We start from the raw sequence: 14,724 nt of genomic DNA, 5'->3' as shown, positions 1-14,724 counted from the left end.
TAGACAGACCAAGGAGTGTGTTGGGGGGAAGGTTTCAGAGTAGCAGCCGTGTTAGTCTATATCCACAAAAAGAAAAGGAGTACTTGTGGCACCTTAGAGACTAACAAATTTATTAGAGCATAAGCTTTCGTGAGCTACAGCTCACTTCATCGGATGCCTTTGGTGGAAAAAACAGAGGGGAGATTGATTTTTTCCACCAAAGGCATCCGATGAAGTGAGCTGTAGCTCACGAAAGCTTATGCTCTAATAAATTTGTTAGTCTCTAAGGTGCCACAAGTACACCTTTTCTTTTTGATGGGGGGAAGGGAGAGAGAGAGAGGGTGTGTGTGAATGGAAAGATGGGGGTGTGCATGGGGATGGGTGGATAGAAGCGAAAGTGGCACAGGGGATGGCGGCAGAGGGTCCCTGTGACCATGTGGAAGGTGGGGACTCAGGGGACGGGGTGCCTGTAACCCGACAGGGGAAGGTGGGAGGCAGGGGCAGTTTATAGGTAGCTCCCTGCCCCTCCGCACATGCTTGGCACTGCCAGTTTCTGGGGCTGAGCAGCTGGGCTAGACCCAAAGAGATTATAGTATGCCCCATAAATCCTCCCAAGCCCCCCATCAGAACAGGAACCCCGCAACCCAACACAGGAAGGGACCCCTGCAATCTGGATGCCTCCTCCCCTCTGCTGTATCATAGAGAGCCCCTGCCCCTTGAACAGAGACGCTGAGCCTGGCTCCCCCACCCTCCCCCGCTGATGAGAGCTCAGCTCACCCCTCTCCCTAAGAAACAAGCCGCTGGAAGATACTCTAGCATGGAGAATGGAAGTGTCCAGCTAAGGTGGTGGGCTGGGAGTCAGGACTCCTGTATTCTGTCCCCAACTTTGGTGTGTGGGGGGTGGGAGGGGAGGGGGGTTGGGTTAGAGCGGGGGCTGGGGCCAAGACACGTGGAAGGGAATGGAGTCTAGCGGGTTAAAGCAGAGAAGGCTGGGAGTCAGGACTCCTGGGTTCCATACACAGCTCTGGGAGGAGAGTGGGGTCAGTGGTTTCTCTCTCTCTGAGTGGGCTGCGGGGGTGTAAATTCCTGACACAGCGGCCTTTGGTCACCTTCAGAATCAGGAACTGAAAGCGACTGCAAGTGAAACTGACAGGGCTGGACTCCGTGCAGAGAGTGAAAACATGTCCCTCAGGCTCCCCACAGCCACAAGGAGCCTGACGGCGTTCGTTCTCTCTCATTACTAGTTGGAGGGAGACCCCAGGGAGATTGGGACCCCCAGGCACTGCACAAAACACAGTGAGAGACAGGCCGTGCCCTGAAGCGCTCACTGTCTGAATAGACAAAGTATAGGGGGAGAAACTAAGGCACAGAGGAAGAGACTCCCCTAAGGTCACACAGCAGGTCACTGGGGGAGCTGGGAATGAAACCCAGGGGTCCTGGCTCCCAGACCCCCGTGTTTTAACCACTAGAACCCCCCTCCAAGTACCAGGGAGAGAACCCAGTGATCTTGGCTCCTCCCCGCAAGCCTCGAAACAAACAGCTCTTCTGGGAGGTGGGGGGTCCAGTGTCTGTTCCTCTTCGCCCCCCCCGCCCCCCGCCCCGTGAGGGTTAACGATCCCTCTCCCCAAGGAGCGGGACAGGATGTGAGACACAGGAATGTGGATGATCTCATGCTCCCGGTGACTAACCTGGCAGGAATGGGGGGGAGAGCAGCCAGCTGGCACCCTGCCACTAGCCTTGGGGTGCAATGAGAGGTCGGGGGACATGGCTGGCTCCCACCCTGGGTACTGGCCCCCCTGTTCCCCAATATTAAACCCTGAGCACAGAGCAGTGGAGTCACCACATTTCCCTGCGGACTATCATGGGACAGTTACTGGGAGGCTGCCGGTTGGGACTGAGGGGCACCAGCAGAGCCACATGGGGAGGGGGATCCCAGGGCTGGGATAGCAGGGGGCTGCAGGATGGCACTGAGGGGCACTAGCAGAGCTGAGTGGGGGGAGGCAAGGGCTGGGATAGCAGGGGGCTGCAGGCTGGCACTGAGGGGCACTAGCAGAGCTGAGTGGGGGGAGGCAAGGGCTGGGATAGCAGGGGGCTTCAGGCTGGCACTGAGGGGCACTAGCAGAGCTGAGTGGGGCGGGGGAGCCTACAGAGGGGCTAGCAGGGGGCTGCAGGCTGGCACTGAGGGGCACTAGCAGAGCTGAGTGGGGGGAGGCAAGGGCTGGGATAGCAGGGGGCTGCAGGCTGGCACTGAGGGGCACTAGCAGAGCTGAGTGGGGGGAGGCAAGGGCTGGGATAGGAGCGGGCTGCAGGCTGGCACTGAGGGGCACAGGCAGAGCTGGGTGGGGGGAGCCCAGGGCTGGGATAGCAGGGGGCTGGCATTGAGGGGCACTAACACAGCTGAGTGGGGGGAGGCAAAGGCTGGGATAGCAGGTGGCTTCAGGCTGGCACTGAGGGGCACTAGCAGAACTGGGTGGGGCAGGGGAGCCTACGGAGGGGCTAGCAGGGGGCTGCAGGCTGGCACTGAGGGGCACTAGCAGAGCTGAGTGGGGGGAGGCAAGGGCTGGGATAACAGGGGGCTGCAGGCTGGCACTGAGGGGCACTAGCAGAGCTGAGTGGGGGGAGGCAAGGGCTGGGATAGCAGGGGGCTGCAGGCTGGCACTGAGGGGCACTAGCAAAGCTGGGTGGGGCGGGGGAGCCTATGGAGGGGCTAGCAGGGGGCTGCAGGCTGGCACTGAGGGGCACAGGCAGATCTGGGTGGGGGGAGTCCAGCGCTTGGATAGCAGGGGGCTGGCATTGAGGGACACTAACAGAGCTGCGTGTGTCCCAGCCTTTCAAACTGCCCGGTCACCTCACTCCACACTTGAAAGTTTCCTGCGGGTTCCTGGAGAGCAATGGAGCTGTGTAGAGGGGATTTCACACAGGCTCCTGCCAAATCATCAGCACGTGGCACTCACAAGTGCTTGTGGCTGCCAGGGATGAGGCAGGGCCCCTCTGTGTCTATGGAGGGAATGGGAGAATGGGCCAAATCCCAAACAGGAGACGGCGGAGAACTCTGTATACTCATCCACTTACTCACCTTCCTTTTCCTCCTGCCTTTACTCACTCTGTCGACTTGAGGTTTGGATCCCAGCCTAATGCAGCACAGATCCTGGGCTGGGATAACTGGGGCTGCGAGTCTGGATTGAGTGGCAACAGGAGAGATGAGGGGGGGACGACCCAGGGCTGGGATAGCAGGGGGGCTGCAAGTCCAGAGTGAGAGCTACCCCTGTGGAATTCAAGTGTTACCATCTCCTGGGACACTCAGAACAGCTCCAGCTATCCCTGGGGCATGTTAACCCCTTGCATGCTAGAGCAGAGGGACCCTGGGTGCTGCAGTGCTGGGGGGAGGGGCTACCTGAAGATCACCAGTCATGTGCTCAGCCCCACCCGCCCCCTAGCTGCTGAGTTGCCAGTGCCACTTTGTGCAGTTTTCAGAGTAGCAGCCGTGTTAGGGTTAGGGTTAGGGTTAGGGTTTTTACTTTGTGCAGTGGTTCCCAGGGGATATTCCTTCCTCACCCCCACCCAGCTTAGGGGCCTCCCTCTGCTCTGAATCTCAAATACTGTCAGGCTGGGGCCTCACAGGATGAGATGGTTCAAGTGCCATTGGCCTGGGGGAGGGAGGGTCTCTGCTCACCCCAATCTTGGATCCAAAGTCTGGGGGTGTCCTACACACATCCCAACTCCTCCCAGAGTGGGGAGAGAACCGGGAGTCCTGACTCCCCCACCCTGCTTCCATGGTTCTTCCAGCATCCCAGTAAAATATCTGCCTGGATTGGCCTAATGGAGAGGCTCCGGGGCTGTGCCCTTCACCAAAAGCAGTTTTGTCCCTTCCCCTCACTCTTGCCTTCCCCCTATTCCTACAGGCTTCGTGTACTGGCAGTGCTATACAGAATGCAGAGAGAAGATCCCTGTGAGTCAGGACTCCTGGGTTCTATTCCCAGATCAGGCAGGCAGTTGCATGGCAGCCCCTTAGCACCAGGGTGGGGCCCTCCTTGGGCTTGGGGCAGATAGTGCCAGGTTGGCATACTGGGTTGCTGGCACCATACCCAGCCAGTGTCCTGTCCTGGATCTAGCACATGTTTGTGGAGCAGGAGGGAGCATTGAACTCAATCATCTCAGAGCTAGGAGATTCTTGAAGAAAAAATAAGACTGGGTGAGACACAGAAAAAAGGAGGGAGTGGACAAGGGGCCTTTCTCCTCTTGGGGCACTGGCTCCAATCTGACCCCAGGCTGGCTCAGGGAATTGGGCAAGTAGCTACAGAGCCTCTACGGGGCACCAGGTCCAATGCAGACCCAGGTCATTCATAACTGCGGGCCATTCCCAACTCTGCTGGTGGATTGAGTTGTGGGCCCTGAGCATGGGGCCCCCCTGGGAGCATCTGCATCACACCAGCCAAAACAGAGACCAAGGGCTGAATGGTCCACTGACAGCCAACTCCCCTTTGGAAGTGGAAGGGGGCCCCATTTTAGGACAAGGAGAATGCCAGGTCCAGGAGCTCTGAGTTAGCACTGATTGTGCCCCTGTATCTGCACAGCCCAGACCTCCCCTCTTCCTTCCCCCCAGGACCCAAAGTCTCATCCCACTCTGAATCACAGCAGGCCTCTGGCACGTTTCTCTACCCAGGTGCCTGCCATTCCAATCCCATGAGTTGGGGGATCTCCAGCACTGAGAGACATTTCCTGCCCCCCCCGTGCTCCCAGCTTGCAACCATCAGCCACTGGGCCTCAGCCAAAGCAGCAGGTCCCCATGCTAAGCAGAGTCCAGCTCGGTCAGTCTAGGATGGGAGACCCGTATTTCAGGGGGAGAGGCTCCCCAAATAGCCCCACCCAATGTCAGACAAGCAGCATCCATTGAACAGAGAGGCTGCCAGCCACAAACCAGCACATAGTGCACGCTCATTATGGGATTGCACAGACACCAACCTATGTGATGGTACACACCTGCTGTGTGAATGCACTTACACACAACAATCACTCAACTACCCACAATGATGACTGCATGGACTCTCTCCTGTTTGCACAATCATATGCAATGCCAATTGCACATACACTCACAATGCCAATTGTGCATGCACACATGTATACAGCTTGACAATTGCACAGACACTTGCACTCAGCCAGCTGCACAGGGGCACACATGCATTGACAATTTCCCATAATCACACACAACAGCAATTGCAACACATACCCTCTATGTGGGGATGCACATTCTGCCACACTCCTGGCTCCCTTTCTCAAGTTCTGAGCCCACAGCAGCCTGTTCCCTCAAGCCCTGCAGCAGGGGGTGCCATAGGGAGCAGGGTGGAAACTCTGGCTGTACAGGGAGCTCCTAGCTCAGGGGTTCTCAAACTGGGGGTTGTGACCCCTCAGGGGGTTACAAGGTTATTACATGGGGGGTCGCGAGCTGTCAGCCTCCACCCCAAACCACACTTCACTCCAGCATTTATAATAGTGTTAAATATAACAAAGAGTTTTTAATTCATAAGGGGGGGTCGCACTCAGAGGCTTGCTGTGTGAAAGGGGTCACCAATACAAAAGTTTGAGAACCACTCCCCTGGCTATTCCAGACCCAGCAGGGGGCGCTGTAGGGATCAGGACAGGCAGGGGGCAGTTCCCATTCTCAGCTGGGCTGTGATTTCAGCAGGTGCAGTCTTGCCGCATCCCCACCCTCCATGCTCTGACGCCAACACCTGGCCGGGCTGACGCAAGCAGAGCGATTGCTCCATTCCCACTGTCATCTACCACAGATGGGGCAGGATAAAGGGATATTCCCCACCCATTGCACTACCCTAGAGGCCTCGTATCTCAGTCCCCACCAAACCAGCCAGCCTTCCAATCTACTATTCTCCTTTGTTTTGCTGCCAATACCCCTGAGCTCAAGTCCTGCTTTGTGCTCAGACTCACCCTTCCCAGGGCTCCGATCGGAGATGCAATGACTGGGAGGCCCCTGACACCTCCCATAACACTCTGCAGCTGGGAGACAGGGCTATTCCCAGCCCCATGCCCATTACACAGGGGGTAACCCTGGAGGAACCTGCTGCCAGGGGCAATGGGGGTTCACTATTCCTCTTCTCAGGGGGTACCCGGCGCCAGCTGGGACCTGGGCCTAGGGCTGCATCCAGCTTTCTCCAGCCCAGGTGGGATGTTCCCATCCCCAATAACTTCCCAGCTGCTTTGTGCCTCCCCCAACACCCCTAGCTGCTCTAGGGGCCCCGTAGCCCCTCCCTGCCCCAGACCTCTCTTCCTGCCTCACTCTCCATAACCCCCCATCCCATTTATCAGTCCAGTCCCCTTTGAATTCACAGGTGGCTCTGATATCAAGGGGGGGCCATAGTGTGTGTGTGGTCCCCAGCTATCCCCTCTCTCCCACTCACACCTATCCACCTCTTGGGGCCCATTGAGGGGGTAGAGGATCACTCTGCCCCCACCCCACCCTGGCACATTAATATCCTCGTGGCTGCCAAAGCAGCTTAGTGGATGCCAGGTTCTCTCCTTTATGCAGTGCCAGTCCTGCTGCAGGCAGGGAGCGGTGCCAGGGCTTGGACACACTCCCACACTCTAGGCATCCTTTCACCCAGTGCCTTCTCAGCCTCACCCCGTCACAGCCTTTTAACCAGGGTCAGCACTTGGGGGGCTGATCCCCACACCCTGCCGTGCTCCACAGGGGGCAGTCCTAGGGCTCCCTGCCTGGCCAACCCATGGACAGACCGGGATTGGGGGGGGGAGGAAGGGAAGGGGGGCGGGTTGGAATGAGACGAGGGAGGGGCATGCGGGAGACTAGAGAGATGATGTTTGGGGTGATGGGGGGAGCAGGAGTGGAAGGGAAGACATGGGAGAGGGGTGTGCGGGGCTGGGGGGGAAGCTGTGGAGCAGGCTCGGGAGCGGAGAGGGCGTAGGGGGGGGTGAGGGAAGGGGTTGGGGTGCTAAAGGATACTGGGGGGGGCTGGGAGGAATAGGGGGTTTCCCTGCCCCGTACAGCGAGCCTTTGGCCTCTCTTCCTGGCTGCTGGCCCGGGGCGGGGCGGAGGTGCCGGCCTGCTCCCCCTGACTCCTTGCACGTTCGGCCCCGCCCGGGCCCTGCTCTCTGGCGCCACCCAGCGCCGCTGCGCTTGTAAAGCGGATTCACTTACATTTTACATTTCTTGCCCGTTGGTGGACACAGACCCCGCCCCCCGCAGCTGGGGAGAGGACCCAGGAGTCCTGGCCCCCCTGCTTCTATCCACCGCCCCCGATCCCCACAGCCCGAGGAAGGGGAGGAGAGAAGCCCCACCAAATCCCTGCCAGGTCAGGCTTGGGGGTAGCCCGGGCTGGACTGTCACCCCTCCCCCCAGCACTCTGCCCAGCTACAGGCGACCACGGCTTCTTCCCGCACGGCACCGCACAGGCCGAGATCGTGCGCGCCTGCGCACTGCCCTGCCCTTCCCCCCCCGGTCCGCAGTTCGCGCTGGCCGGACTCTCTTTCGCGCTGCCGGAGATGAAGTAGGCTGGAGCCGGAAGCGGAAGCACGGCTAGGGCCAGTCCCCCCTGTGGGGTGGGGGCCAGACCATAGAGCGAGCGCCACGTCGGGTGAGCGCCCGGTGCGACGCCACCGCATCAGCTCAGGGACAGTGTGACCGAGGAGCCGGACGCGACCGACGCCACCTGCCTGGGGGAGCCGGACGCGGTGTCTCGAGGCCATGCGCGTGCCCCGGCCGGGCCCCGGCCTCCTGGGTCCCCTGCTGCTGCCCCTGCTGCTGGCCGGCGGGTGCGGGGCGCTCTCCTTCCAGCTGCCGGCGCAGACCCGCAAGTGCCTGAAAGAGGAGATGCACCGCGACGTCATGGTGACCGGGGAGTACGAGGTGTCGGAGGCCGGGGCGCCGGGGGCCAGGACTGATCTCCGGGTGAGAGCCCCTAGGGATCCCCGCCGCCCCCCCATAGTTAGGCCCCCCCCCCCACCGCCCGCCATAAGCTGTGCCCCACCCCCAGGGACCCCCTTTGTTCTGCAAGGTCCAAGACTTGCCACGGAGTTGTGTGATGTCCTCCCCCAAGAAGGACATCAGGGACCCCTGTCTCCCCATTGGACACCCCCTACTCCTGGGTGGAGGGGACACACTACACCCCTATCCTCCTGGGGAACAGGATCATTGTGGGCACTGGGAGCCTGGTCCGGGGAGATGGGTAGTTGTGTGGGGTCACAGTCTGTTCCCACTTCCACCCCAGGTCACAGACTCCTCTGGCCACCTGCTCTACTCCAAGGAAGATGCCAAGAAGGGCAAATTCGCCTTCACCACAGATGACTATGAGATCTATGAGATCTGCTTCGAGAGCCACGCCCAGTCGGGTATGAGGTCTCACTCCTGGTGCAGGGATTCTGCTTCCTGGGGGACATTCCTCCCACCCCACAGCTCCCTGCCACCCTCAGTTGGGGTCTCCTGCACTCAGCATGGCCAGGAAACTTGTGATTATGAGGGAGGTCTAGTGGTTAGCATTGAGGAGGGTGCTGGGGGCCAGGATTCCTGGGTTCTATTCCTGGCTGTGGGAGGAGAGTGGTATCTAGTGGCTACAGCAGGACAGGCTGAGAACCAGGATTCTAGGGTTCTATCCCTGACTGGAAGGGAAGTGGGGTCATGCACTAGCTCTTCCCTCCCCTGTGACAGTTATAACTTCTTTCTTTCATCCTTCCCTCCCCAGTGGGTTTCCGAGTTCCTGACCAGCTGATCAGCCTCAACGTCAAACATGGGGTGGAGGCCCGGAACTATGAAGACGTGAGTAATGCCCCCTTTGAGTCCCCAACCCCCTGCAGCTGTCCCTCTGTCCTGTGTGTGATGGGGAAGGTGGGGCACCAGCAATCTCAGCCCAAGGACAGACTTGACAACATCCACCCAACTGGGCATGTATCCCCAGCTCTGCTAGAGCCTGAGGGCCAGAATTCCAAGGGTTTCCTATATAAACAGTGCTCCAGGCCCAGAGTCATCCACATCTCAGCATGGGGTGAGGGATCCCTGTATGAACAGATCCTGTGCCCAGTCCAGAGATGGCTGTGTCTCGGCACTGAGCAAGAGATCCCTGTATAGACAGCCCTTGTGCCTTACCCCAGAGGTGGCTGGGTCTCAGTGTGGGGTGGAATTCTGCATCTCATTCCTACTGTCCCCACCACCAGATTGCCAAGGCAGAGAAGCTGAAGCCCCTAGAGGTGGATCTGCGACGTCTTGAGGACCTTTCTGAATCCATCGTCAAGGACTTTGCCTACATGAAGCAGCGGGAGGAGGAAATGAGGGACACGAATGGTGAGGAGGCACCCATGTACCCACTAGACCCCACTCTCCTCCCAGGGCTGGGGTAGAACACAGGAGGAAGGGACTGGGAGCCAGGACACCTGGGTTCTCTCCTGTGAAGTGGCTGGAAGCCACTTGTGATGATGCTTTGGGGTCCCCTGTTCACCCCATGTCTCTCTCTCTCTCCACAGAGTCCACCAGCACCCGCGTGCTCTACTTCAGCATCTTTTCCATGCTGTGTCTGGTGGGCCTGGCCACCTGGCAAGTCTGTTACCTGCGCCGCTTCTTCAAGGCCAAGAAGCTCATCGAGTGAGCAGCCCCTTGGGTGTGTCTGCCTGCCTCTCTCACAGGCCCTCCTGCGCTGGGCTCCCTTCCTCGTGGCCCTAGAATCCACATCCAGCCTCTCTCAGCTCTAGTGGGAAGTGGCGCCTGCACTGGACATCTCTGCCCATCAGGAATGGATTCTGGTGGGAAGAGGGGGTTCTGGCCCCCCAATAAGGATCCAACTACTCCCATTTTTAAGGATCTTGTAGTTAACAGAGGATCCAGTAGTGTTGGCACCATGATCGGGGGATTGGGTTGTAATTATTTTAAAATAAATAGTTAATTGGGCTGCTGGCTTGTGATGTCATTTTGTGAGGAAGTGGGGGGGCATCTTCCACCCCACCCCTGATTCTATTGGGAGCCCCATCCCATCATGTCCCTGGGATTGCTCTGGAGAAAACTATCCCCTCTGTGCACTGCCTGCTGGGATGTGGCATGACAGATGTGTTCTGTCTCTGGCTTGAGGAGGTGAGAGGCTAGTGGATTAGAACATGGGGGGGCAGCAGCACTGAGCATCAGGTCTGCTGGTTCTACTGGCTCTGCTACTGACCCTGATATAGGATTCCCAGAGGGTTTATTTGTCTGTAACCCCTCCCTTCCCCCAGCTGTGCCTGGATCTGGGCTCCTCCAAGGTTCCTTTTGGCACCCCCCCAAGGTCTCCACTGTGTCTAACAGTGTTGATTTGAAGTGTTCCTTCTCCCCGCCTCCCCTGATCTTGGCTGGATCCAGATCACCCATTGTTGGGGGTAAACTGCCTGGAACTCTTCTTGCTGTCTTTGTGTCCTCTTTTTAAATCCTCCCTCCCCCAAACTCCTGCTCCTCCCCTGTCCATCTGCTCTGGAGGGCCACTGTGTGTGTGCTGCAGGTTTGAGTGCTGCTCTCTGGGAACAGATCTATTTACTTCAGGTTCATATGCAGCTCCCATTACCATTGTAGCTGACCGAGCGTGCAAGGTCCTTGCTCTCCAAATGACAGCATTTCTCGCTCTGAATGCTGTGGCCGGGCAGCTCCACAATGTTGGGGACCATGCTAGGTATTTGTGGGCTTTTTTTTCTCACCTTCCTCTGAAGCATCAGGGATTGGCCACAGCTGGAGACAGGACACTAGCTGGGGTGGGTCGGCCTCTGAGGTGGTTCAGCAATTCCTCTCTAGCTTCCTGGCTGGGGGTCTTGTTCACATCTCAGGGTCCAGCTGATGGCCAGATTTGGGGTCAGGAAGGAATCTCCCTGGTCAGAGATTGGTAGGGACCTTGACGGTTTTCTTCTTCCTCTGCAGCATAGGGCGCGAGTCGCCTGCTGCGATCACCTGGGCATGGCTCACCTCTGCAATTCCTTGCCAGCGCAGGAGTCTTGGGCATACAGGGCCCCTCAGTTTCTTCTCTTCTCTATCTGGGGCACGCAACAAGTTAATCCTCTGAGGACTGAAATGGTTTGGTCTAACCAAGGTCCTGGGGCTCAATACAGAGAACTGGGTGTGATTTAATGATTTATGATAGACAGGAGGCTCAGGGTAGAAATATAGGGCTGGCATGGACCTCACGCAGTCATCAAGTCCAGCCCCCGTGCTGCGGAAGGACCAAGTAAACCTAGACAACCCCCGACATGTTTGTCCAGCCTGTTCTTAAAAACCTCCAGTGACAGGATTTCTGCAACCTCCTTTGGAAGCCTGTCCCAGGGCTTAACTATCCTCTAGTATCTGACCTAAATCTCCCTTGCTGCAGATTAAGCCCATGACTTGTCCTGCCTTCTGTGGACATGAAGAACAATTGATCATCAACCTCTTTGTGCCAGCCCTTACCATATTGGAAGGCTGTCACAACCCCTTCAATCGTTTCTCAAACCTAAACATGCCCCGTTTTTATTAACCTTTCCTTATAGATCGGGATTTCTAAACCTTTTAGCATTTTTGTTGTTGTTTTCTGGACTCCCACCAATTTCTCCACATCTTTCTTAGTGTGGTGTGGTGCCCAGAACTGGACACAGTGCTCCAGCTGAGGCCTCACCAGTGGTGAGTAAAGCAGGACAGTTGCCTTCTGTCTCTTACATATGGCACTCCAGTTAATACACCCCAGAATTATGTGAGCCTGTCTTTGCAACTGCATCATATTGTTGACTCGTTCAATTTGTGATCCCCTATGGCCCCCAGATCCTTTTCCGCAGTACTAGCGCCTAGCCATTTTATAGTTGCACATTTGATTTTTTTTTTTCCTGCCTGAGTGCAGTACTTTGCACTTGTCTTTATAGAATTTCATCTTGTTAATTTCAGATCAGTTCAATTGGTCAACGTAAGTTGGAATTCTCATCTTGCCCTCCAAAGTACTTGCAACCACCCCACCTTGGTGACATCTGCAAATTTTTATAAACATGGTCTGCAATCTAAGTAACTGATGAAAATATTGAATAGTGCTGGACCCAGGACTGACCCCTGTGGGATCCCCCGATATACATCCTCCCAGTTTGACAGTGAACCATTGGTAACTACTTGAGTATGGTCTTTCAACCAGCTGTGGTCTAGAATAAATTATAAAGTGGGCGTACATTTCCCTAGTTTGCTTATGAGAATGTCATATGGGACTGTGTCAAAAGCATTACTAAAATCATGCAACTGATGAAGTGAGCTGTAGCTCACAAAAGCTTATGCTCAAATAAATTTGTTAGTCTCTAAGGTGCCACAAGTACTCCTTTTCTTTTTGTGGATATAGACTAACACGGCTGCTACTCTGAAACTAAAATCAAGATGACATCTACTGCTTCCCTCCAACTCCACTAGGCCACTAACCCTATCAAAGAAGGAAATGAGATAGCACCTGTCTTTAAAAAGGAGAACAATGTTTTTCCATCTCCAGTCTTCTGGGACCTCCCCTTTCCTCCATGAGTTCTCAAAGATAATTGGCAATGGTTCTGAGGTTGTTTCAGCTAGTTCCTTAAGTACCTTAGTGTGAATTTCATCAGGCCCTGCCAACCTGTTCTTTAACCTAGTCTTTAACCTGTTCTTTCCTTATTGTGGCTTGCATGACTTCCTACTTTTTGTTAATATTAATTGTGTTGAGTATTTGGTCACCATTAAGCTTTTTAGTGAAGGCTAAAGCAAAATAGGCATTAAACACCTCAGCCTTCCTGATAGCAGGTAAGGAGAGTCAGTAACTGATGCTAAGTAGTGAGCCTACACCTTCCTTCATTTTTCTTATGCTTGTAATTTATTTAAGGAACCTCTTCTTATTGCCTTTTATGTCCCTTGCCATCTGTAACTCATTTTGTGCCTTTGCCTTTCTGAATTTGTCTTTACATGTTTGTGCTGTTTGTTGTACTCCCACGTAGCCATTTACCTCTGTTTCTACTTTTGGTAGAATTCCTTTTTGATTTTTCAGGTGATGTAAAGAGCTCCTGAAGCAGCCATAGTGGCTTTTTACTATTGTTCTCATCTTTCCTTTACACTGGGATAGTTTGCTGTTGTGCCTTTAATATTATGTCCTTGAGAAACTGCCAAATCTCCTGAACTCTCTTATCCTATAGATTTTCTTTCCACAGGACCTTATCTACCAGTTCTCAGAGTTTGTTAAAGTCTGCTTTGGTGAAGTCCATGTTCCTTATTTTGCTGCTCTCAGCTCTTCCTTTCCTTAGAGGAATGAACGCATTTCCTGATCACTTTAACTGAAACTGCCTTCCACGTCTAGGTTTACTACCACTTCCTCCCTGTTGGTGAGACTCAACTGTACAATGGCTGTCCTCCTGGTTACTTCCTCCTCTTTCTCAAACCCAGGCTGACTAGATGATCTGATGGACCCTTCTGAATTATTCAGAAACAGACCCAGCTGTGAAATTGAGCTGGTCTCTTGCTCAAAGCAGAACAGAAGGTCTAATTCCAGCCATCAGCTCTGGGGAGGAATCCTTCCCCCACTGGCATCCAGCCTCATGGGCAGGATCAGGGTCTTGGAGTCATGAGCAGTGACTGGCAGCATGGGAGAGTAGTGGGGTCTTTGATGGTAGCTAAGCTGTGTCCCCACTTGTCACAGAGCCATAACACTGACCTGTACAGGGGTAATTTTATCAGGGTTCCATTATTTTTCTTCCCCTGATGCACTGTTCAAATGCAACCCCTCCCAAAGTCATGCAGGGAGCTCTGTACTGCAGCCTCTTGCAGTAGGAGGGATTTGTGGGGTGCCTGTTGGATTATGGGGCTCAGTGGGGCAGGGAGGGGATGGACATCTTAGGTTCCACAGAGTCATCTGTCTCCACTGCACCCTCAAGGGATGGTGTTGCCACAGCTTGGAGGACAGTTGGGAGGAGCAGTGTGGGGGTGCACCCAGCTGGTAAAGGAGAGAGAGTGACTTAAGGCAGCAGCTGCCCCCCCAGGAAGATCCCCACAGTGATGATGGTGAGGTCCAAACTGAGGCTTTCGAGGGGGGTGTAGGAGCAGGTGCCATCTGGCTGGACCAGATGCAGTTCCAGCCTTGCGCTGTGCAGGAAGCCAGCCAGGGTCCTGCAGGGTGGAGAACCGAGGGCTAGCAGCTTGGGGGGTTCTCCCTAAGTAATTCACCACTACGACTTGCAGTGAGTCAGGGCACCCCACACAGGGCTTGGGCCAATACTGGTCACCCTCCCACTCTTCTGAGGGATCGGGCTACGATTGGGCCCTCACCTCCTCTTATGATCAAGCTGGTACCAGGTCTCCCCCAGGAATTAGACAGTACAGCCCCACACCCTGCAGTGATCAAGGCATTTCTCCCCACCAGCCATGTGACAGGGTGGCAGCTGGGAAGCATAAAGAAAGGTGGTGCTTCCCCACCTGTTCTGTGACTATCTCTGTCTGGCAGGTTGGGGGGCCCAGGCCACAGGCTTCGGGCCCAGGAACTCAGTGAAGGCGAAGGACTTGGGGTGCAGCACCCAGTTCTGCCAGATGAGATCCGGGGGCAAAGAGGGGAGGATGTGAGGGGGGTTCTCAGTCACAGGGAAACGGACTGGGGCTTTTGTTCTCTGCAGAGGAGTCTTCAGGAATTGGGGCCTATGGGGGTCAGCAGGTCTAGGAGGAAGAGGAGTAGGGACTGGAGGGATTGTCTCCACATGGGGGTCCTTTGGGGGCTGTGGAACTCAGGGGGTGATAGGAATGGGAGGGACCAGATGTCTGGGGTC

At 55.7% G+C, this 14,724-nt stretch overlaps 1 protein-coding gene across 1 annotated transcript; it reads left to right on the top strand.

Annotated features, from left to right (window-relative positions):
* Window positions 1–7,290: 7,290 nt before the first annotated feature.
* LOC119858688 (transmembrane emp24 domain-containing protein 10-like) lies at window positions 7,291–9,883 on the top strand. The gene is made up of 5 exons (XM_038409861.2): window positions 7,291–7,897; window positions 8,217–8,337; window positions 8,688–8,761; window positions 9,157–9,283; window positions 9,463–9,883. The coding sequence occupies exons 1-5, from the start codon at window positions 7,694–7,696 to the stop codon at window positions 9,582–9,584; spliced, it is 648 nt and encodes a 215-aa protein (XP_038265789.1). The 5' UTR covers window positions 7,291–7,693; the 3' UTR covers window positions 9,585–9,883.
* The last annotated feature ends 4,841 nt before the right edge of the window (window positions 9,884–14,724 follow it).

Source organism: Dermochelys coriacea, chromosome 7, assembly GCF_009764565.3.
Source record: "Dermochelys coriacea isolate rDerCor1 chromosome 7, rDerCor1.pri.v4, whole genome shotgun sequence".
Lineage (NCBI taxonomy): Eukaryota > Metazoa > Chordata > Testudines > Dermochelyidae > Dermochelys > Dermochelys coriacea.
This window is presented reverse-complemented; position numbering and strand designations above follow the sequence as displayed.

What these genes read in the sequence shown, in the direction of transcription:
- LOC119858688 (XM_038409861.2), top strand. Translation starts at nt 7,694, where the DNA reads ATGCGCGTGCCCCGGCCGGGCCCCGGCCTCCTGGGTCCCCTGCTGCTG. An exon ending in GGGCCAGGACTGATCTCCGG is followed by an intron (nt 7,898 to 8,216) that starts GTGAGAGCCCCT and finishes CTTCCACCCCAG; the next exon opens with GTCACAGACTCCTCTGGCCA. An exon ending in CGAGAGCCACGCCCAGTCGG is followed by an intron (nt 8,338 to 8,687) that starts GTATGAGGTCTC and finishes TTCCCTCCCCAG; the next exon opens with TGGGTTTCCGAGTTCCTGAC.